The following is a 25,462-nucleotide window of genomic DNA, read 5'->3' on the forward strand; positions in this document are numbered from 1 at the left end:
ATGGGCCTCAGCCATGGAGGGCTTAGTCCCTCCCTGATGATATACTGAATCTGTCGATGAATCAAAGCCGTTTTCCTAAAATCAGTTACAGCTTTGGAGCCATCATTTAACAGAGTATTGATCTTTCACCTGTGCCTTTTTTTTCTACCATTACTTATCAGCCCCTAGCCAGCAGGACGTCTGCCATTGTTTTCTTCATGTTTATTTTTTTTGTTTTGATGACCTGCCTTTAACACATGGCATCAACGCTACAGTCAAACTCACAGAGCTACGTGAAGGAGCCAAAGAGCCGCCTGGTTAGTTTCTGTTTGAAAGAAGAAAGGACTTTTGAAGAGCAAAACCTGAGGTTTTGATCTCAAAGAATATAATTTATTTGAAAATAAATCAGAGCATGAGGAGCACACGGAGGGATTAGGTAAATATTAGGAAACCTATTATGCTAACTGCAGTTTGGAAAAGTGAGATAAGTGTGAGTGACTGCCTCATCAGTGGGAGTCTTAATGTAGGCCTTGGGAGTAATTAACAGGGATTACAGCCCGCCTGGCCTGCACCCAGCACTAGGGTTTCAACCCAAACACCTAGGCAAGTCCCTGGCTTCATTCTGTAACCACACTGGCCTCTGGAGAGTCACACAAATCCTAATGATGATCATGACTATCAACACAGACATGAACCCTACTGTGGCTTCATAGGAAATCAATTAACTTTGGTTGAGTTACACCTACATCATAACCGCACCACTGGCAGATTCACACTGAGATGGCTTCAGTCAGTGAGTGAGTGGAGCGGTGGCGAGTAGGAGGAGGGGGGGGGGGGGGGGGGTGGAGGGGTACACTCCACCCCTGCAGTTTGGGATCAGAGCACACAGCCGTGCGCCACACTCCGCACAGCTGGCTGAGTGACACCAGTTCCGAGGTGATCAACACAAAGGAGACTCACAGCAGCTCAAATATCAGAGCGACAAACAATATTACACCACCAAGAGTGAGTTGCACAAACAGACTTCAAAAGCCAGACGAGTCGTACAATGGAGGCAGAGGTAGTTAAACAAATTATAATAAGTGCCAAGACAATTAATTAGAGGTCCTTAAGTGTTGCATTTACTGTATTAATAAGCTATGTCACCTCACAAAGCACTGTGCATGTTTATCCAAAAATATGCTGCACTCGGATACTATTCTGTATGTAGTATCAAAGGATAAAAGGGTTATTGGTGCTTCCCAGAAATTAGATATCAAAGCTTTAGAGAGATGCGTGTTAACAAGAGATGCATTCTAGTTGGCCCATGCATCATCCAAAAGCCTTTCTTCACAGAGAAAACGGCAAAGATAAAAAGCTGAGACTAGACGAGAGGGAGGTAGGTAGGCTAAACGCAGCAAAGCAGGAAAATAGCAGTAAACCACTGTTGACGGTTGAAAAATGGAAACAACCCAGAGTTGAGGAAGAAAGGAAAGGCCAGGAAATGAAACAAAACCTCCCAGAGGAGCTGCTTAAGAGCGAGCAGTGGGGGAAGAAAATTGACTGATGTTAGTCGGGATAAGGGGGAAGGGGGGTCTCGAACAGCGTGCTAACAGGACGTGTTAACAAGGAGTTTTGGGGGGGTTACTTCCCTTAACTCAAAGTAGGGAAAACCACAAAGCCAGATCTGAATTTCTCACAGTTTGCATCAGACAAAGACCAACCCAGATCCATCAAAATACAGAGTCAAAGTTTAACTGTGGCCACAGGTAAAACATGACCTTCAGGTAAAATGCGGAGAATATGCTACGGAGTTTACCCAGAATCATTTCAAACATGCACAAGACAGCGGGAGGTTCCCTGAACAAACATGTTCACAACAGCAACAAATCCTCTGCATTATTCAGACGAGAGATGGAGCAGCCCGGTCCAGCAGGCTGAGACAGGAAGTAACGTATTAACTATTCCTTCGTAGATCATATGATTTTGTTAACAGCACCCCATCATCCATCATCAGCTCTTATCACCACAAAGTCCATTGACATCTTTGTTAATGTCTTTTTGCGTGCGTGTCACTGCTTTTTCACCAGGAGATATTTGTTTCCCTTTTGTTTGCTTTTTCATTTTTGCGTCAGTGGCACGTTTGAAGCGTCCTAAAACCCTCCACCTGATTGCTGTGAATCCAGCAGGGGATGTGTTATCACATCAACTTTGCCTAGATTTCTACGGATTTTATACTAGGAGGCCAGGCAGATAAAGTCTGTAAAAACCACAGAGTGTCTCACTTTTGACATTTGCATTCACACTAGCGCCTCCTCCGGAGAAAATACTTAGGATCTGTAGAGTCCAGTAGATGTCTGAAAGCAGCTTAAAAAGGAGCACACTGTACGTATAAGCCTGTGTGTTGGTGTGAAGATGAGTCATAGTGCATGCATGTTTGCCTCCAGTTACCTCCCCAGATTCCCTAAGCCTGGGTCACATGAACGCAGTGGCTCTCTGGCTCCTGCCTGTTCCATCACTTCTCCTGGGTATTCAGTCTGACACGCCACCGTACAAAACTCTTTCCTGTCACTCAAATCCCCCCTCTCATTCTCTGTATGCCTCAGTTAGTCCCTCCTGCACTCTTTGTTGCCATGTGTTCCCAGCTCTGGGGTTCCCTGTGTGCAGGTCTTGGTGGTCCGGTGTGGAATGCGGTGAGGAGGGGGGAGGTAGGCCGGCCGAAAAGGGGTTGCTCAATTGTTCCCACACACAGCAAACCACCCCCTACTGATCTGTCGCTCACTTGGCCATTTGGGGGGGGGGGGGGGTCAAAGCAAAGGATGCAGAGAGATGGAAATACAAACGCTCAGTCCACACACATAGCCATTGAATTGATGCTACACCCAGAGCATACTAAGCGAGTGAAAGAGGGAAACTTAACATTCCACAGTTGTTGAAGAAGGTGGCTACCCGATCAGCAAATCAGGTCCAACATGGCAAAATCATTCTGTCAAACAAGATTCATGGAACTAAAGCAGGGATTGTTTTAGTGTTGTCAATTTTTGTGTTCACTGTGATAAGCAGATTTGTTTTGGACAAATGATAATTCAAAGATAACTGTTTCTGGCAGAGCAGAAAGGGACGCAGTGAGAGCCACTGATCACAGAGCTGCCGGGCTGTGATCACAGGAAGCTGATAAGAGTGGCGGGTACAGCAGAGCTGACAGGCACGTGTAGCCAGCCTCCCTCCCCTGGCCCCATCTGTACACTGAATGTCGCAGCTAGGCTACCCCCAGGTTCACAAGACCTTAACCTCATGATACCTAAACTCGATTATCCTGAAGGCTCGCGATGAGTTACAGGGGACATGTCACAAATACGGAGCAACAGGAGCCTTCCCTGTATCACTGCTTTCACCTAATCTCCAAGGATAAAACCAGAGAGGTTCAACTCCAACCACATACAACATATTTATTGATTAGCGAATCAACATTTGATGATTCATAAATACACCTCTGCATTATTGAGTAGTTAAGGAGCCCTGCCCAGTCATCCTCTTGCAACCTGCAGACAAAACAAAAACTGAAGTCAGCAATGAAAGCTAAGATAATTGTATTTAATATTTTAACTATAACGCCTTTTTCAAAATGCATATTAAGGAGAGTTCAAAGAAATACTTGGTAATGTTTCAAGCCAACAAGCTGCAGAAGTCTATCCCAACCCTCAGGAATGTTATCAGAGAATGCTTTGGCTTTAATAAGGGATATTTAATCTCAACCCACACATTTTATCAATTTTCACTTCCAATTAATCACTGATACTAGTTTGCAAAAAGAATTACTCTTGGAAAAAAGTGTTGTTGTGCCAAGAACTTTCCGTTTAAACTGGAAGAAACTATGCAGCAGTTCTTAACTAAATTTACATCTTACTTAGCTTTCCCCCCCAAAAAGAATACAGATTTAAACCACTGACATTAGACTTGTGAATTTTTCTACTACTAATCCAAAGCCACACTGAGTAATTCTTTATTTACACTGTACTGCCATGAGTCAGACTTTCATGAGTATACGGCACCCTGCACACCTGTGGGAGGGACTAAACGGTTTCTTGAATGACACACCTGAATCAGTTTGATCCTGCTGTGCCTGACAAAAAAAACGAGTTTGGGCTAAAAGGTGTTGTTCTTCTTTTAAGGATCATTCAATAACAAATAAAGCTGCAATGCTAAAATCTTTACACACATTCAAAGCTTTATTGTTTCTCTTGGAAAACACAGTGTTGGGCCCAGAAGGTTAACTGTGTTTCAACTTGATTTGATTCAATTGTATATCTCATGGAAGAATAAAGTTTCATTAAATTAACATTTCACTCAGTTGGTGGTGTGAACAATGATGAAAGTAGATACAAACACATTAAGTACAACCACTAGGCACAATTTTCTTCATTGCAAAGTGCGGCACTCGAGATAAGACTTGCTTACCCTAATGATAAGACTTGCATTGTTCTTCACATGAAACATAGAGGGCCATCTATATTTTATGGGATTGACCTTGAGAGGCCGGTAAGACACTTGGTTGGTAGTTTATTGGTTAATTATTACAGGCATTAAAATACAAGGCCAGTCTTACAGAGCAGAGCCACTCAAATATTGGACTTTGAGCTTTAAAAGCTCACACAGACTTTGCATGCCCCCCGCTCGTTCCCCGCTCGTATCTTATCTGCTGAATGTCACTGCAATAACACAACCTGTTATTTCCCCAAACCGTAATGATGCAGAGCATGCAGCCAGCAGGCAAGGGGGAAGGAGCCCTCACAATGTGAGACTGCAGAATGTCTCGGGCTCAGCGAGAGGCCAATGTGCTGAGGTCATGCACGCTTTGAGTTTCAGTCATAATGCACTGAACTGATTATGAGGAAAGGGACGTTCGTTGAGCTGACGGGAGGAAAAACGACCCTCTTCACTTTGATCTCGACCATTGTCCCATACCTGACGCATGACATCAAGCCCAACTGTCAGAGTAAACCAAAACAGATTTTGCTTGATGAGCTACAAAATGGGAAGCACAACATCCAGCCCAACGAGTAGCCTTTGACATTCCAATCTGGTCAGAGTTAGCTGCTCTGCTTTCAGAGTGAGCTCAAAGAGCTGGTCCATGTTGCAGCTATGCAGCAGTAATCCACAGATACCCCCTAACAATGATCAAATATAACATACCTACTATCAGCTGATTTCTACAGACAGTAAAATCACATTTACATTCTTTATGATTGCTTACAATATTTATCTTTCAACGATAAAAGTGTGAGTGCGATTTATTTCCTATTCATGTGAGGTATTCAACCACAAGCCCTAAACAAGAAACTAGGGGGAAAAAAGTCTTGAACTGCGTCCATGTGAGCGGTAAAAGATTGATACCGTGGGATCAACGAGGAATTCACCAACTGGGCCTGCTGTTCCTCTGTATCCCTTAATTCTGCCTATGCTAAGGCCATAAGGGTTTCCATTTCAGTTTTACTGCATTAAGACATCTTTATTGAATCTCGAGTCTGGTTTCGGCTGAGCCTGTCGGAAATTTGAGTGGTAACAAACATTCTTATCTCTGGGCTGCCAACGATAACATGATGTTGAATGTTGTAAGAGGCGAGATTTGATTCCCATGTCTCTAATAAGACTCAAATTCCACCAATCAGATTTATGATGCATACGTGTATCAAAAGGAGGTAAATATTTCAAAAAATACTTCCAAGACGACTGGCAAAAATACTGTATAATTTTTAAGTAGGTCTCCTCTGCTACATCATCCTCAACAGTTATGGTTAAAATAAAGTGTCACATATTGTGACTGTACACTCTGGATTTATCTGTGGAACTAAATTATTTCATTGCATAAGTTGTGTTATTTGTACTCTTGCAGATGTTATACACATTTGCTTGATTATCAACTGTACAATTGTGTTATACATTTCCAAGTAAGTAATGGTTTAATCCTTGATCAAACTCAAAACTAGTTTTGACTGTGTTATGGTTGGGAAAGAATTAATGCTAGAAGTTTGACCTTTTACAAAGAGAAGCAGTGAAACTCCGACAAACATGACGGAAGTTCAATCAGGCTGCACATCTGGAGCCATTTCTCCTCAGCGACTGAAACATTTCGAGAGTGCAGGGCTTTTGTGTCTGCTTTTTGGAGCCCCCCAACACTCCTTAATGACAGTAGACCCTGTTGCTTTCTATTGATCAATTATCTCAGTCTCTCTCAATGACAAAGGGTTACTCACTGAGGTCGGTCCTGCCCAGGGCCCAGACATACACCAGGAATCTATTGTAAGAAAAAGGCACGTGTGTATACAACACAAACCTGCACAATAAAACTGCCTTCATTCATTCCTTCTTTCAAAATCCAGAGAAGCCAAGACAATTAGATCCGACCAATGCAGACATGTTGGGGTACTCTCAATGACGTTTAGCATCACAAAGACATACAGGCGGAAAACCAAAAGGGACCTATAGAGTTGTGTGAAATGCAGGGCAAAATATTATTTCTGTGACAGTTTGGTCCAAATCAAATTCTAATGAGCTGCTGTGGCTTCAACAGAAAAGGACAATCTGAACATCCTCATACTATGCAGCGTAAACTCAAGAAGGACATCGGTACAATAAAGAGGACATATACAAACTGGTCACCCTATTCAGAAGAAATAACACAGTGAGCACTCCTGAGAGGATTCTGTTAAAATATATATATATAAAAAGACAGAAAGGGGTAATTGTTTTATGTGGCATAATGCCAGATTAAGCGAATAATTCAATCCAAAGTGACTTAAAATAGGGGGGGGGAAGACCCTAACATGACAGTAGCCGTGCCCGGATCACCTAGGTCGAAAAAACTTGACTGATTTTAGGTGGGTGAATATATGTGTGCATATGCATTTTATCCACCATAAAAAATAAATCAGAGAAGGGAGGGATTTAAAGTATGAAGGACACAGTGGAATTTCAAACCCCAACCCCCTTCCCTTGCTCCCCCTCGAGCCTTCACTGTAAAAGCCCCTCTACATGAGTTTCCATTACTTGGGTTTAACTCATGATTAGCCTAATTAATTTGCCTTCTCACCTCTCGTCTGCCTGCTAACAAAGCTGTGCTTATTTATTATGGAGCAGCCTTGTTTGGGGCCCTTCCATCCTATCCTGCAGAAAGAAGTACAAGTACAACGTGTGCCCTCAAAGAAAATGTTAAAGCCATAGAAAAAAGAAAAAAAAAATCACAACTCCAGGGATAAGGAAAAAGTCATAAGCCTTGTTCACAATGCACAGCAATGTTTACTAAATCACTGCCGGCTGCCCGCACTTCACAGCCATAGGAGCCCGTAGTGAGGAAGCCTGGAAATAAACACAGGCCTGGCTTCTTTCAGTGGGGGAGCCGGGCTGGTGTGTTGATTATAGCCCTTTATTGTTATGAATTACCTGCAAGTATTTCCTAGATGAGGACTATATTTACTCACTGGAGCAGTGAATGGCTCCCACACACACACACATATATTGACTTGCATTGCTTTCCTAGAGAATTGCCTTACACATTACCACTTCTTGTCTAAACCGTAAACATACGATGTCCTAAACCAACCTAAAATACATGTCCTCCACCGTAACATTTTACAATTTACATTAAGGGGACTTGCTTTCTGTCCCCATACGGATGATAAGAAACCGGTTTAGATTAATAACTGAACCACTGTTGTGAAAAATTTACCCCCAAAATGTGTCACTGCTTCATTCCCCACACTTACACTGTAGGTGCCATGTAGCACACACAAACGCACCACGTCTGTAACGTTAACCATTTATCTTTACTGACAAAATGTCTGCTAACAACAAATGACCGATTAACTTTGACGTTTCAATGACTTACAACATTTTTGCCTCAAAGAACGTGTGGAAAACTTTTTGAAAGTTAGTTATTACTAACCATGACTGCCTCGGTTGTACCTTTGGAGCCAACATTAGGTCAGGTAGACAGATATTTGGCCGATTTAACCCGGTTTCTCTTGATGCTAACTCTGCTAGCTTAAAAAAGTTCCCAGGCGCCGTTGGACCACCGGGAGACCACCCCGGGGCCGAGGGTCGTCCTCCAGCCGCACTTTGGCAACCCACCGCTCCGGACCGAATGGGTTTCGGGTTTACATTTACAAAAAAAGCAGAATGTGTTTAAAAAGACTCACCGTTGACTCCTTTGTTGGGGACGTCGTTGACGTTGAAGCCCTTGGAGCTGTACGCGGTACGGACTTCATTGCAGTTCTTCAACTTTTGCTCCGCGGTCCCAGAAACAGACAAGACAAGCAGGGTGCACGCCACACACAGCAGCGTCTTCATGGCGAGGCAGTGACGAAACAACAGCGACAGAAAAAACTTCGAGAGGCTCGGGAGAGTGAGAAGAGCCAACGATGGCCGCTCAGGTAAAGCTAGGACAGAGTTGGAGCGACTCCCACGCTGAGTTTCCTCATGGAGACGCTGCTTTCTTCAGCTCCACCGACACCTCATTCACAGCGGCTGAGAGGAGGCCACCGCTCCGACGACCTGGGCTCCAAACACCGGGGTAAACGCCGCGCACACCTCGTCCCCCTGGAGGCTAAGGTGCGTGTCGAGTCCCGGACTCGAGAGGACAAAAACACGGAGACGCGACAGAGCAACACTTTGAAAAACCTGTAAAAAAAAAGTTTTTTTCTCTCTCTAACTTTCCAGCAGCGCTCCCCAGCCTCGACGATAAACCAGAGGAGCAAGCAGTAGAGGAGACGCCGGGAAAGTTTGTCTTCTTTTATTTTCTTTCCCTTGTAAACGACGGGTATCTGTGCGTGAGGAGCCTGGACTGTGCCGCTGGCCGTGCTCAGAGATCCAGATGCGGGCAGAAAACCCTGGAGCAGGGACGAGTGCGAGTTCCGGGGGACAAAGAGGTGGAAGTGAGAAACACCAGGGGTGGAGCGTGGAGCAGGGACTTTAAACCCAGGATCTCTCCCCCCTCTCTCTCTCTCTCCCTCTCTCTCGGTGATGGTGTCTAGACTTCAGCGGTAAGTACCAGGCTAGAAAATCAGGACTGGAGCTCGAGGGTGGAGCTGCGCCGTGGCACAACACGAGGGCTCTGCTATTATTGGCCCGCATGACACGAAGAAAAAACCCAAAGTGGTGAAAATCACAAATCTCTTTTTATTGCAGACCCCGGTTTGACCTGTGCTTTAACAGAGCTCCTTATCTGCCGATGTGCAGATAAAAAACTCTTTGAAGGGAACAGACATACCTCATCATGCTTTCACTGTCCTAACATAAAACGAAGTCATCAGCGGTGATTAAGTGTGCTGGGGAATCACCTCATGCAGTGTCAGTGAATCTTATCCATGATGATTCAATTCCATTTGATTGGTATGACACCAAAGCACCACGTGATAATACAATATAAATAATGAATAAAGATTGATATAAACAACCGCAACAACAATAATAATGAGCTAATAATAAATAAATATGCAGGTTTCTTAGGTGCTGCTACTGCTTTGTTTCATTATCAGGCGCATCTTATATGTCAGTGTGTGATAATGACGTGTATTTTATATTTATACTTTTTCCTTTTGATCTGCTCTCTGTTTCCTTAATTCTACGTAAAGTGTCTTTGAGCATTGTTAAAAGTACCAACAAATATATTATTTCAACTTCAAACCATTTTTAATCATATGCAAAGTTTCTGAACATAATTCAAGGTATAATGCAAATAAAATGTGTCACTCTGATTTATTAAAGTTAACATCAGATAAATATAAAAACTAAAAGTAACTTGGAGATAATATAATAAATGAAGAATTTTCTCCAAAGTTGAGAAGTTACAATTAGCGAACACCAGAATCCGACTCAGTGTGAGCCAACATCTGCCTCGACCGGCTGTAATAGTAATAGCAGTGAGGATATTTTTGTTACAAACAAAAACAAATGATAGCAAAACAGCCATGTACATGAGAACAAAGCATGTGACACATTTTCTGTCTTAATCAAAATTTGTTATTTCTGTCCAGCCGCTATAATCCAGTGGACATTGGTTTGTTTAAAAGCCTGAGATTAAAACGTGGCTAGTGTTACAGTAACCATGGAGTCCAAATGACAGGCCTGCTCCTTACACAAACACGGGTTAGGCTGCATGTGTCCTGTTAGTAACGGGGCAGTGGTGGTGTTTTTAATATGCAGCTGCCTGTCACATAGAGCGTCCAGTGTTGTAAACTACAGTAAACAGAGGAATGGAAGCGTGTCGCAGCAGCTGTACGTTGATAGAGATGACAGAAATGAATGGGAAAGGTTTAAAACAGTCACAATTCATTTAAGGCTCTAAGATGGGGCTCTAAGAGTATCCTGCTGCTGCGGCGTACAGTTGAAATAATAAAGCAAAAATAGGCCAAAACTTTTATTGAAAACATTGTAGCTTCTGCGATCGCCCCAGAAACAAACCCTGAGACCCAAGTTAAGTGTGTCATTGGTCATCTTGCAAAAATTAAATCAAAGTCATGTTTTATGATATATTTTGTTCCTGTTTTACTTTTTCTATTCTCAGACACAAGTTTGTTTTATGTGCTGTCCTGCTGTCCTGCTGCTCTCTGACCTTTGGCCCCTCGCTGCATCTAGTTTCACGGGGGAAAAAACTAATTAAATTCAGATTACACTGACAAGACAAGCAGTCGAAATCGATGGTGATTAAAGACTGAGTTTAAAGAAGACGAGCAAAGTAAAGGTTTTCATATAAGCATAACCCCTCACATCATGTCCATGTTGTCTCCTCATCTATCGCACATACTCAATGGATGTATAGAATTTTATAAAATGCGACAATACGACTCCTGTCTTATATCCTCAAATGTACAGAAAAAAAGTTGTAGTAAGACTTTCAACCCCCTGTGTTTAAACATGCCTGGACTTGTGGGGTGCTCTGTATGTGTGTGTGTGTGTGTGTACGGACCTCCATCGGGGGTGGTGGGGGGGGGTGCAGCACTCAGCAAAATGACATTCCTCCTTTTGTGTCCACATTCCTCAGGCGGCTCCATTCATTCTGTGTGACTGCGGCGGCTGCAGGGGGAGGCCGAGGGGTTTTGCCGAGGAGCAGGAGGAGGATGCCGGGAGCTGTGTGTGCATGGGAGAGCGTGGGCCCGGCGCTGCTCTCAATGGGCCAAACAAAAGGTAAGAAAATGGTCCAGTGCCATGGTAATTAGACATGAATGAGCTTTGAACGACGTGACATGTCTCTGTTTTTCTCTCTCTTAGGCACAGGAATCTCAGCATCCAGCTTGGTTAAAGAAAAAAAAAAAAATGGGCTCGGGTGCACGTTCAAAAGCACCCGAATTAAATTGTTATTTGAATTTCTATGAGTTCAAGCTCACGAGGGTAGCCAAGCCCCAAACATCTCTGTGTGACCATGAAATAGTGCTGAAATACATATTCATAGGGAGGGTCAATCACTCAGGCAGAAAATGCAACAATTCCTGATAGTCAGCTTTCCCCCTGTTCCTGCTGACTAACATCAAATTGACCTTTCACTCTCATAATGCGTGCTGTTTCAACATTACCCCAATATTACCCTAAGAAAACACATGAACTCTGCATTCGAATGGGCCTGTTTGCCCTTTCTCCATCCACGCATTAGCATTCAGAGTATAACCCCCACCCCCACCACCACCACCAGCACCACCCTGGGCTTGCCACTGCTCTCTCTTGCAGCCAGCGTTTGCTCATCGACTGATAATCAGCCTCTCTTTACCATCTTAAAGGCAGCAAATCCAGTTCAGGAGAGAAAAGCACAGCTGGATAACAATGGCTTTTTTAACTGGATCTGGAGAGCAGAGGGTGCGTCGGTGTGAAAAGTTACAGCAGAGAGGCAGGATGGCGGAAACATCTTCTAAGTGTATTTGCAGGGACAGGCGTGTTTGTGTGAGGAGCTGTGAGTGATTGGCCTTGTAAGGAAAGTAGACAGGCTTTAAAAATGGAGATGCAACACAAACAATTAGGACTAATGAAGCGAGTTCCATTGTGGGGCCGAGGACGATAGTCTGTTACCTGGGTAATAGGTGACACTGGGGGTCAAGCTAATGGGCTTCAGTGTGAGGGGAAATAATGTGGTCCATTATCAGCCGAGAGTGAGGAAAACAGATGCAGAGGAAAAAAAAACACATAACTCAGATGCTGCTTTGCTCTGAGAACTACGAGCAGAGTCCAGAGACACATAAATCAGATGATTCACGAAGGGCTTTGAAGTGGATCCGACGGGGAAAGGCACATTAAAGTAACATATATACTTGCAACATATACACGTCCTATTCATAACCTCTGCAGATAACCTTCTTTTTTCCATTGGTTATGTTTCCTCGCTCTGGAAGTAGACTACACCTTGAAACCATGAATATGTGACGTTCAAGGTGTTCCAGAAAGTACTTAGTGATCTGTCGTTGGTGTTTTGGGTTTATGCAACTTTCTGCTGTTCCTCACTGCTCCCTTTGGTAATACCTGGCTACATTTCCCAGCAGGACTTTGGACAGCCTCAGAGAACTGGTTTGAAGCAGACCTTAAAAGCACCAATCTAACAGTGTAATCCTTTCCCTATTCATATACTAATGTAAAAATCTGCTTGACAATTACACTGAAATGCAGTTTTGTTCCTTATCATTCATCCAGCTTGACCCTGTGTTATTGAGCTGATTTCTGGTTGGTAGGAGGGTAAATGTATCAGCCTGTCAACATAACTTGCAGTTGACATGGAATGTGTGGGAATAACATCAAACCATATCCATCATATTTCTTTATTTCTATATTTTTCACGGATGGAGCAGGGTAATCCCACCCTCTAAACCCTGATCGGACAGTTGTTATTCTAAATGATGGCAGAAGCCATCAAGGCCAACACTATCTAAAATGACTGGAACTAACTCATGTGAAGTAAGACGAGTCTATTCTTACCTGGTGGCAGTAACAAGAAATAAGCTACCCCGATAACAGGACTGACTCCCTGATGAAGCTCGCTTCTCCAAAAGATCTCGACTCTCGTTCATCAGCATCTTATCAACAAGCCGACTCACCTGCTGTGAATTCTCTGGACATTTTCCCACAGCATTCTCACATGGTCTCACTCAAACATTTTACACAGGCTGGCAGGAAAGGTTCCCAAAAACATGTCTGAAGCCACTGACTCTGGCGGTGAGGATCTCACATACAACCCCTTTTATTGAAGCAGCTTATAGTGAAAAGCTTTGAAGAAACATAGACAGAACTGATTTTTTACTGTTTTAAAGATTTAATGATTGTAGTTGAGTAGGAATTCAGCACTTCATCATTTCAATTTAAATTATAGCTATTAACATTAGTAAGTAGCTGTTTTCTCCTGGTCCAAATGGTGGTATTAGATTTTTACTGTCCTGTAATTTTACAGGAAACCACAGAGAGGAACAAATGCAACAAGAGACACTGAGAGAAGGATCAGACAACAAACTTAGAAGAGAAACCATAGTGGAACAAAACCATAGCAGGAGGTGGGACAAGACCTGGTCTTTTTCCAATTACTGTAACTGTGGATCATGTGTAAGAGGAGAAAGCAGAAGAAAAAGCATTGCAGAGTAAAGTGGTTTATCATTTGGAGAAAAGGCGGATGTTGTGCCGTGTTCATAAAACGTGCTGCACTTCAATCCTTTCTGTTGTTTAAAGGACCTGGTGTTTGATTCTGAGGAAGTAACAAAAACAAACCGGGACATTTGCTGGTGATGCCTCAGATCTGAGGCCTACACAGGTCCAGTTTGACCATTCGGCACTAACTGGCCCATTCTATTCTAAAGAAAATACAGACCCAAACTGGCCTGTTAATATAGATCCCAAGAACCAAAAGGTTATCTACATACATGGTCACTGATGTTGTAACTCACCCCGACTCTATTTACACAGGCCTTGTGTAGATACCGTCAGCGTACAAGGTACTGTCCCATCACAGTACAAAATACTTCATCAGTCAGCTCCTTGTTGTTGTTGATGTGATGCAAAATGACACAAAGACAATCGCCCTGCATAATCATCTCTCCACAAGTGACTGCCCCGCTGCTGTGAACCAGCTGCATTCTCAGATAAGATTGATGATACAGTGAGGGCTGAGAGATTTTGCATCATCCACACAAAAACATCCTGGAGACTGCTTCAGGATAATAAATTGTACACTGGTTTAGAAGTTAGAATTTTATTTTATTTTATTTTATTTTATCAATAAATTAACTTTAATTTCTGTTTTTCTTTTTTAATATTTACATAATGTTACCCATGCTGTTTCTGGAAATTCCTGCAAATAAATATTTTTGTGCCATAGAATTTTTTTTACACGTTACCCACATGTGTTCACCAGTTAGGATTCTACAACATTAGAATTGAAGTGTCAAATCTGATCAAACACAGCCACACAGTCCTGATGAAGCAGGTTGACTTTGTTTTTCTGTTTTTCTATCCAAACTTTAGCCAGGATTGCTGCTTATATAGTTACAGAGTTTTAATATTACAGACTTGAAAGTTAAAACCAAGTTTTTGTGGGACTTAAATCTGATGTGAGAGGGGTTTCAGCTTGGATCCTTCTTGTCAATATGCTGTATATTTGCATATCAAAAATATGTTTGAAATCATATTTTTCATGACTTGGATAAATGCACTGTTGACTAATAAACCAAGGCTCCATCTCATGAGGAAATACTGAATACATAAAATAGGATCAACTTATCCTTTTAAAGGTTCCTGGGGAGCTAGTTGCAGCTGAGGCAGGTCACCAGCGTGTCACATGGCACAGCGCCATAAGCTGTTTTTGGACCTGCACTAAATTCCGGATATTATCCAGAAATCTTGTGAGAACGCAAATGTCCCAGTTAGTTGCTCTTGACATTTTGGGGAATTTTTCCTGCCATCCCGTGTTGGCAGGCGTGTTGATGACATTTTTAACATGTGACAATTATCTCAGAATATAAAAGAGCTGTCCTACACGTAGAAGACAAGGATAAGGCTGATGAGAGCCGTCGTTGTAAAGACAAACACAGGACTTCATACATGTCCGGCCTCCTGTATACTCAACATGGTGCCACCCCTGGCCTGAATGTTCCGCACATTATCCTGTTGCCGTGAAAGCATGTGACCCTGGCAATCTCCTGCTGCGTTCGTCATGTGTGAAAGGAAAACTGCCTCAAATATCTGGACCCAATTTTCTGCAAATTATCTGGAGTCCATTTCATGAGAAAAAAACACATGATCAATCAAATATAATACACAATAAATATCATATACAGAGACAAGACACCACAAACAGTAAATCATGTTTAGTTTATTTTACATTGTACTTTCCCCATCAACATTCAACTGAAAAAAAAGAAAAAGAAATGTCATCCTCCATGTCTGGTTCTGTTCCTGGCAGTTATGTCTGATGTCAGGACCCTAGTGCTCTGCCTGCTGGACCCTTGACATGATTCACTGGCACACCCATGTGGAGCCGAGCCATTGTTGCTGTCATGAGTTAACACCTGTGCTTCTCCTCTGACATGAGTCAAAGAGTCTGGAGTGAGTACAGTCAACACGTACAGTACAGCTGTGAAGTCAGCTGGGTGGCGGCAGCACATGCAGCTCCGGCTTTTAATTAGCGTCTCTCCCCACATCCATCACATGTCTTAGCAACCAGGGAGCTGGGATCCACTTTTCACAACAAACTCAAAATCAACAAACAATAGGAAAAAAGAAGAATCTGGCATCCGGTTTCAACAAAACATCGAAGAACAAACAATTCAATAGAAAGGTAACATTAGAGTAGAATGCAATTTACACACGTTTTTACATATTTACATTTCACATCACTCCTTTCTTCACCAACAGTGCTAAAGAATGAGCTAGAAATGCTTAACAGACCGGCCAACAATCTAGTCCACCAACCAAATGACAATGAAAAAAATGTCAATATTATAAATCAACATATCTTTGTAAACATGGCACCAACACAGAGAAACATACATCTGTACAGTTATCAGGCTGATTTGTGGACCGGCGCTCAGTGGATAGCCCTTGAGTCTTTTATAGGCTTTTAAGTCTCATTTAGGGTTGTTACTGTTCAAAACAATCATCATCAGTGTTACGAAATAAAGCAAACTTTAACAGCAGCAGCAGTGACAAAAACACTTGCATTGCTGGGATCAGTCTGAAATAATATTGATATCACAGGGACACAAGGAATGAGAGCGAGAGGAAGGAGATTCCAAAGAGCATATGGAGGTTACAGTGCGTCTTTAACTGAAGCTTTCACCTTGGCTCTCTGGGATGTGGAGATCACGTCGAATGAGCCACCAGCTCCGTTCCCTGCAGGAGATTACTCACTGCCACAGAGGAAAGTAGCAGAAGCTCTTCCTCCAACGTGCTCCTGCTGGGCAATAACTTCTTGCAGGCTGCGAAACAAGTACAGTTGAGTGTCTGTTTTCCCAAGAAGTGCTTCCCTTACGGGCCCCATGTCAGAGTTGACTAATGATGGGGGGTCTTTGCCACATTGTAACTATAAATGTCAGTATGAGGGCAAAGAGGAGGTGAGGCGACAGAGCACCAATATAGTCACTACCACATACCTCTTTTTCCACCAGAGTAGGCAAGTATATGTTAACCCTGGTGTCACATTTCAATGACTGCCGGAGCCCAAGCTGATAAAAACCTGCATCTACTGCGGGATTCCCAGGATAGAATGCTGATTATATCCATTCACATTGCAGACAAAAGCCAGAAGTTAGTGGGTGTTAGTGGGTTTTTTGACCAGTGAATAAGAGGGTATAGTGGGAGTGCACCAGAAGATGGGTTTCTTATTTACACAACGCCAAGGGGTTATCTGGTGTGCTTTTATACGTTTGTCGAGTGATTTTTAATAAAACAAAACAAGTTCTTTATGAAGGAATGTACCAATTTCTGTAGTTCATGCTTCCTTTCGATGAGCCACAGTTTTATAGTTTGTATTGAATCCTAAGGTAAAGAGGTGATGGGAGAGTGTGAGTGCACAGGTCAGTGGAGACATAGCAGGAGCAGAGCCAGCGTCACATGGAGCGTCAGGACCAGGTAGCTCCTCCTGAGCGGAGCCGTGGGAGAGGAGACGCCTCCGACGCCTGCTGTGGCGAGCCGGGGGGTCAGCAGCTGCTCCTGGAAGGTGAAGTCTTCCATTGCCAGGTTATCAGCGAGATCTGAGGGCGAGACACACAGACGGAGGCAGAGAGATGAGATAGTGAGAGGAGGCAAAAGAATGGAAAACACGAGAGAAACAGGAGGAGAGGATGGAGACAATTAGACGAAACACGGTCACAAAATCTGAAAAACACGTGCGGTATGTCTGTCCTCTTTCTGCATGATGTCTCTCACAGCTGTTCAAACAATGTTACATTGGGAGAAGGAGAAATCCAACCTCCACATATAACCAGATGTCGCATGTTATTGCTGTAGACACATGTTAAATCCCACAGACATATTTTACTGAGAGTAAGTGCTGAAATGTGTACTTCAGTGGTTTGATGCTGAAAACAAAAAATAAAGAAAAAAAAACACAAACTGTCAATCTAGTTCAAAGTGGGGAGGGGAAAAAAAAAAATATATATATTCTATCTTTCATCTAAAGAATTGTGCATTCACATGCTCCTCTAAAAGTCAAATTTCCTGAGTTGAGAAGTCATTGTTCCGACTTTGGTGGGTTCATGTGTTTGACATGAAAACTTGCTATTTATGGTTGATTGTAAAATTATGTTAATTAGTTTGATGGTGATGACATCAGAAACTCAGCATCTTGAGTAACATCATCTCTGGGATCATCTGAGTTATTGTTCTGACTTGAAGTGGCATTCATGTGAATTTGACAGATTATACCTACAGCACAAGAGGATCTGATTTGGTCTAACATTTCTGTATCCACAGGAATTATAGTATTCTTACTCAGAGACATTGCTCCTGTGTCTTTGCCTTAATGATGGAGCAAGAGCCAGGTGCTAGTTAGCTTAGCTAAGCAGAAAGACTGCGAGCAGGGGACAGAGCCTATAGACTCACAGATAACAGAGATTCTATATGTGTAGAAAATAAAACGAAACCTCCACTTTTCTGAGTACAAAATATGTATGCTTGGATCTGATACCATGTTTTAACGACTGTGACTCTGTAGAGTGAATATTATCATCACCAGTGACTAGACATCAGCATGCAGAGACGTCCTGCGGCAGTGCTGTCAGGTTAATGCACTCCCTCCCATGCAGCCGTTTTTTAATCCTGTGATCACACTATATTTTCACTGTGTCGTTAATCATGCACGTCGTTGTGTGTCTGCAGTGAGCCTCTCTGGGACTTCGAGAAAATAGTTAGTTATGGGAGACATTACACCAGTGTGTACACCGGTGACCCCCGTCCACTGTGAGCAGCCTGTCATCCTTAACTTTCACCTCTCCCCACACAACTACTGTAAATATGCCCTCAAGCAAGGCACTTAACTCATTTGCTGCAATTGGGCTTTTCATTTAACAGCAGACTGTGGTTAGACGGGGGAACTCCCAGGTGTCAGTGTGTTTTTCTGGAGACGAGGCAGAGGTTTTGTTGAATACTTTATTTAGATGAAAGTTTAAAAGAGTAAACAGCTCTCTCGCTCTTCAGTTTTTCATGTGAATTCTTCCTAACTCCTCACTCGCTCCTGTATTTCCTCCCTTCTTCTCCATCTGTTCTGTACGCTGCAGTGACTTCATGGTCACCTGCTGCTCTGCTGTTACTTACTGCTGCTCTGTATCCACAGCTGTTCTCCGGCTGACGCTGAGCAGAGCTCTTCCTCCCAGTGTGTGCATGTGTGTGTGTGTGTGTGTGTGTGTGTGTGTGTGTGTTTGTGTGTGTTACATATTCTGTGCTACTTTGTCTGACAGAGTTGTGAGGGAGAGTGAAATAAGACGCCTGAGTTATGAGAGAAGGAAGGAGGATATCAGTAATAAAGGAACTTCATGGTTTGGAACGCCAACTATGAGCAGAGCTGTCCCCCGTCATGCCAGATGCAGAACACCTCTCCAGACACACACACACAAACCCAAACGCTGGTGCATTTCTAACATACCCGAGCCTCACATAGTCAGGGGGCTGTGTGCATAAACAATTACTTTCTCACTCACACGCACATACACACACACACACGCACGTACACATGCACACTGTCACAGAGCTCCTAAAATAACAGAAAGCTCCAAATTGAATTAGCCATCTCATCTGATGTGTCTACTGTCCTCCCCAGTGGGAGTGATCCAGTGGGATGAAGTGGCTGATTTGAGCCACTGTGTGATCACAGGGAGCGGTGAGGAGTCCGGCTCAACCTCCAGCCTCCTCTGCGTGAGTAGAAGCACAGAGAGCGGGGGCCCTTCCTTCCAGGTCCCTGATGCCCGCAGCTGCCAGGCACCGTCTCAAACGGCGGAAGGAGGCAAACAAATAAACCCCTAAAGCTCCAGACCCCATCTCCTACGAATTTCTATGCGGTTACAACACCGTTTGAATGGCGGCCAGGGGACAATTAACTTTTTTCTCCTCCTGTGTCCTCTGACATGGCAGTGGGCAGACATTCTTCAGGGCTCTGAAAGAACGATTTGTCACTGTCGACAGCGGCACACTGTACTGCCGTGCCAATTAAGCTCAAGGTGCAATTCGATACAGCTTTTATATACACTGCGGATAAGAGGGAGGGCGGGGGGGCATGCGTGTTTGCATTTGTGTGTCTGCGTGCGGGATGATTGAGTGGGGTGTGTGCGCGCCCCGTCCCTGTTTGTGAGGAAGCGAGAGACAAAGTCGGAGAGCATTGTGTTGGTGTGCTTTACAGCGGCAATAATGTGAGTGGAAAAAAAAGGGTCTCCGTGAAAAAAAATCCCTCAAACCAGGGGGCGGAAAAAAAGGGTCTTTCTTGCTAGTTTAAACACTTCGACATGAGCAGCACCACAGAGGGGCCCTGTTCTGCAGGCTTTAAAAACAATCCATTGGGGACTGAACACTGCGCAAACTTAGATCCCCTACACTCCTACCCAGGGCTGCAGGGACTAATAATATCCTGGTATAATTAGTGATGAACACCTGTGCCTGTGTGTGTGTGTGTAGCAAAGTACAGACAGAGTGAGAGTGAAAGAGAGGAAAACACAGACAGACTTAATCCTGATTCTGCAGTCTTTGTCTTTTTCCATTTATGGCCATTTGGGGAGGAACCAGGACAGCGGACAGGAAGGGAAAATTAGCCAAATAGACGGATAACGTCTGGCTAAAAATAGAGCCACATCCCGGGCTGTGATTAATGTCCCCAATGTGGGCCCTTGAGGCTCTCAGTGGAGCCGAGCCCTCCTCCAGCTCATCCATTTTTAAGGCTATCACTCCTCAAAGGACACCACCTCGCTAACGTACCCCTGCTAGCTTTGTCGTGGCCTTATGAGCTCGAGTTACGAGCGGAGGGGAGAGGTCAACAGTCCAGCCATTGATTGGTTACACTGAAGTCTCTGCGCTAAGAATGAGCAGGCTGGGCGGTCACATGCAAGTCAATGACACATTCAGGCCTTAACTTTATGTTCTGTTTAGAGCCCTGTCCTCAGGAGAACAGAGGAATAAATACTTAAACAGTTTTACGGGGAACGGACGTTTGTTTGGATCCAGGGCCGGGTCTAGGCAGGGGCAAGAGGGGGCCTGGCCCCCTCAAATAAATGTTGTGCCCCCTCAAACTAAATAGGGTTAGGGTTAGGGTTAGGCACAATGCCCCCTCAAGATTTGGGGCTGCCCCCTCATACATGCCTGTCTAGACCCGGCCCTGTTTGGATCCCATTTACAGGTCAAAGGGGCTGAAGTGTGTGTGTGTGTGTGTGTGTTTGCATGCATGTATATACTGTGTTTGTACATGTGTGTCTGTGTGGCATGTCTGTCTGCGCAGAGGAAAACAGGGAAAGAGCGGGGGAGACAGTCTGGAGTCTTGTTTTCAGCAGCGTTCTGGGCCTGAGGCTTGTCGTTTCCAAACCACAGTTGTCACAACAAGCAAACTATGTCGAAAGAAATTGCAATTGCAGAGGAAAGACACATTTTTACAAGTGCAGGGGATGATTACATGACACAGAAACTCACAGGAAATGGTTACCTTGTACTCTGTTGTATTTACAGTCGACACATTTCTTAAATGCAGCTGAATCTGAGTTTAGATTTTTCATTAAGAGGCATAAATAAATCAGAATTGCTTTGGGAGATGATGCACATCAGTAGCCAGTCGAGACATTATTATGACCCTTCTGCTGAGTGTGTATACCTTCATGGTCCAGTACAGTTTATTCAGTACATGTGTGCTATGCACAAAGGCCTTTTTTTGGTCAGATAAGTATGTGGAATGTTAAGTCTCCAAACACAGGTGCTCCTTATGAAATGGGGAGAGATGGTTTAGATTGCCGCTACACTGGCAGACGATGTGTGCACATCACACACCTAAGCTGGTCAAATTTGATCTAGGTTTTTAAGATTCAACAGCTTAAAAGATATTATGGTTTCCGAAGCAAAGCAAATATTTTATCGCTCGTTTCATCTCTGCAGAGCAAACTATTCACTTGCATATTAAACTCAGCAAATTTTGAAGTCGAGGGACTGGAGTGTGCATGCGAGTGTGTGAGTGTGTGTGTGTGTGTGTGTGTGTGTGTGTGTGCAATCCTCTGTTGGGAGCTGCCCATTGCAGCTTCAGAGACAATGGTTCTGTGAAAACATGATAGGAGCAGGACTGATTGGGTCTTATCTTGTAGAAGGCAACAGATAAGGAGCTGGATTGTAACTATTGGCTTGTTGGTCATATTTTGTAACTTGTCCAAGGCTGTTTGACCCGGGACGTTGCTGACAGAGAGTTGGGAAGGGAGCGGGATGCTTCTGTCCATGGGCTGGAGGGAATGTGACCGTCTGCCTCCACACCCACAGGCTGACCACAGGGGCGCTCGGAGAGGCTGGGAATGTCAGGCCAACACAAACGGGACGCCTGGAGGAGGCCCTTCCCCTGGCCTTAGCAACAGAATCACTCTCTGAGCCGCACTGGCCTCCCAACCTCCACAGCACTCACTGTTATTCTAGGCTGAGGGACCCTCCCACAAAGAGGGCAAGAGTGTAAGACAGGGACATGTGACGCCACAGAGGATGGAGGACACAAACAGAGATAATGGAGTAGGAAAGGTACAGAACTGAAAAGAATGGGGTTAGGAGACTAAATGAAGCAAAAAAAGAAGGATAGAAACTGATGGCTGAGTGAGTCTAAATCTGAAAAACGGAAACTTTAAACTGAGTCGTGAATGTGCTGCTTACCTCTGATAAGAGGAATATACACAGCTGTCAGAAGGGAAAGGAAAAAACCCTCCCAGACACTTTCTAAATTGTTGCTTTGTGGGACAAGCGAAAGTCAACGCCTATTAATTAAGTTGGTCAGTGAGGGGAAGTGGTGTCAGTGAAGGGTTTACTATCATGTTGAACCCACTGGCCTCTCGATACGTTCCTTTCTGTAATAAATCAATAGTCTCCATTTACAGTAAAAGAAGTAAGTACGTAGAAAGTAGGAATCGAAAGAGCATGAAGAGAAATAAAAGCATGAAACAGAGACATATATTTTAAGCGAGAATTCCTTGCAGTGCTGACGCTGTGAGGGTGGAAAGTGTGAGAGAGGTAAAAAACCATAACAAATCAAACATACAAAGAGTTGATTCTGTGCTGAGGGCAAGGGGCTCGTTCAGGGTGGGGAGCTCCGCCGCGTACAGAGGAGGCCTGTGAACCTCTGCAGCTCGGAGGTCGGTGCTGACGGAGGGTCAGAGGTTGGCAGGGAGCGCCGGTTGAGGGTGTTTCTTCAAAAGATTGGACAATGGTGCTTCTTATCAGGGTGAGAGAGAGAGAGAGAGAGGCAGGAGTGGCCGTGCATGGAGCCGAGCTGATGACCGGCAGGTCAATGTTTGGCCTGGGGGACATCCTGGTCCTGGCCATGCAGGGAGCCTCTAAGGAACACATTCTTTGGATGCTATCTTTATCTTCTAATAATGAGGAAGGCTGACATCCCACACAGATCTGCTTACACTCTCCTCCCGGGTCCAGCAGTCAGTCCAGTGAAGGAAATGTAGCTGGCAGATTGAGACTCGTGTTTGTAGTGCAAAAATCTCTGCCAACAAACAAGCCGAATTTTCCCTACATTCCTGTCACAGAGAGGCAGAGTGGAAATACAGCCAAGAGTGACAATTTGGCTGGTCTGACTGTACATACGGTGAGCTCCTGTTGAGTCTATCTCAGCCCTTTTTAGTGGTCAGCCTGTGGTTTCCTCCAGCAGCTCAGAGTCTATCGACAGCAGGACTCCGCAATGTTTGCTGCATTGTTGAGTTACTTTCAAGAATGGGCTGGAAAGACAGAGTCAGAGCATGCAGCAGTGAGAAAACACTGGATAGCGCGAGAATGTAGGAGGGTGCAGATGAAAGTAGAGGGTTAACATGTAAAATGCAAATCACCCCAAACCCCCAACCAGGCTTTTAAGACATTCCCACAAAATGGCTGCAGTGTGTCACTGCGGCGGCGAGCAGCAGAGCAGCAGGCCTCGAGAATGGCCCCGCTGTGTGCAGAGTGTTTGTGGACTGTGGCTGAGCTGATGGACACGACCCAGGAACGGGCCTGGAATCAATTTAGTGCGTCCAAAAAGTGCCTGTGAATGTAAATAAAGCTCTTGGGCAAACAAACGCATTTTTTCCGTGAGGCACACACAAACACAGAAAAATGCACGGGCTACAAAATGAATCAAACACTGCTGGGCCCCCTCTCATGTACATGATGAGAACCCAGTCGGCACTGTGCACTTGTATCCACAGAAATTAAAACCAGGGCTCTTCTTCCTGCCTTCTGGCTAATCTTAAGGGTTTTATCCCCGGACTGATTTGAGAAAGCTCCATGGCGGAAGACCAACAAGGATCCAATAAGAGGGTAATTTCATCCCCCTGTTCCTCTCCTCCCTCTTTTCCCTTTCCTTTACCATCTTCGCCTCCACTGCCACCACAGTCAGCCCTAAAGCTGGCAACACACGGGGCCCTGTGGCTGACTCCAGTAAGAGCAAGAGTGAGAGACTGCAGCTCATACTAACCAAGCCTGTTTACACAGATGGTGGCAGGCTTCATTATTTTTGTGAGGGGCGTGGTGGAGGTGGGGAACTTGGAGGATTGGCTGCATTTATAGAGGTTGTTTATAAGCTTGAGGAGGGACAGGGGCAGGGAACATTGGGTCAGAACATTTCCAGTGTGTTGCACATTATCAGCCTTTCCACCACCAACAACCATCCAACCTCTCAACACCTCCTCAGTAGTCATTACCTCAAGTTAACCATTAATCATCTGAAACGTAAACAGATTATGGTTGGCTAAGATTAGTTTTTCCAGGCAGAGGATGACAACGGCAGGTATTTTTTAAATAAACATCGTAGGACTGATTTCCAGCCAGGCTGCAGATCACACCCATACACTGTATTTCAAGATGGACAACACGTTTCTATTTCCTTTGACTAACCCAAACAGTCTCACATGAAAGCTGCCATGTTGTGTTGATGAGATAATTTGTGAAGTAGTGATCAGGGGAGGGAGCCATGGTAACGAGGTCCTGTCAATACACACGCTTTCGCAATCACAAGTCAGTCCCAGCTGTCAATGATCTATCTTGCAGCCAGCTACTGGGGGGTGAATGAGACACTTTGGCTTGGTCGTCCATCTTTTGTCTATAGACTCGACTATGCTTCTCTGATGGCGAGATACAATCTGTCGGTATTTTAAATTATCTTTAAAAATGTTGCTTTATTTTTAATACGTGTTTATTGTATGCGGTGAAATGTACAAGACCGCATGTCTTGATTTGACTGAATTCTAATTTTCTTTTGTTGTATTGGCAGGTGATGCTTATCCTTCTTTCAGTGTTTTTATTCCTTGGTAAATTCTTTAATGACGGAGATTTGATAAATTTTGAATGCTTTTATTTGTTTTTATGACATTTTAATGTTTCTTTACTTCTAAGCACTTAGTAACTTAGTTTTGAGAAGTGCGATATAAATAAATAATTGGCGATTTCCTGCTGTGTCAAACAGGGATACTGAAGCCTGCTTATTGTTGCACCTTGGTATCATCTGCTCGCTCTTGTAGACCACAGAGGACATGTGGGCACCCAGATTCCTTCGTCATCCAAACACCTGCGCACATCTGCAACGCCTGAGCACGTCTCCCTCGGTCTCACGCCAACCCGTGGCACGCAGGCCCCTCGACCTGGCAGCCACATGTGGACCACTCTAACTGGGCACACAGTCATGAGTGCAGTAGCTCAAATCGTCAGCTCTCTGAAACTGAAATAAGGAGGCAACAGAAATACATGGCGGACCTAACCAGAGATGCCTGAGCTAGTGTCAACAGTGTCTGGATTAGGGCTACTATGATGAAGACATGTGGCAAACACTAATGTGGAGGACCGGCGCCGTGTG

At 44.2% G+C, this 25,462-nt stretch overlaps 2 protein-coding genes across 2 annotated transcripts in view; both read right to left on the reverse strand.

The window, feature by feature from the left end:
- The window catches only part of gpc4 (glypican 4), a 30,231-nt gene extending 21,265 nt beyond the window's left edge, over nucleotides 1–8,966 (reverse strand). The window contains exon 1 of the mRNA XM_053428734.1: nucleotides 8,154–8,966. Within this exon, the coding sequence (XP_053284709.1) occupies nucleotides 8,154–8,304 (151 nt within the window). The 5' untranslated portion in view covers nucleotides 8,305–8,966. The remainder of the gene's footprint in view (nucleotides 1–8,153) is intronic.
- Nucleotides 8,967–15,269: 6,303 nt separating this feature from the next.
- gpc3 (glypican 3) overlaps nucleotides 15,270–25,462 on the reverse strand; it is a 112,070-nt gene continuing 101,877 nt past the window's right edge. The window contains exon 8 of the mRNA XM_053429034.1: nucleotides 15,270–17,168. Within this exon, the coding sequence (XP_053285009.1) occupies nucleotides 16,993–17,168 (176 nt within the window). The 3' untranslated portion in view covers nucleotides 15,270–16,992. The remainder of the gene's footprint in view (nucleotides 17,169–25,462) is intronic.

This window comes from Pleuronectes platessa, chromosome 8, assembly GCF_947347685.1.
Source record: "Pleuronectes platessa chromosome 8, fPlePla1.1, whole genome shotgun sequence".
Taxonomy (NCBI): domain Eukaryota; kingdom Metazoa; phylum Chordata; class Actinopteri; order Pleuronectiformes; family Pleuronectidae; genus Pleuronectes; species Pleuronectes platessa.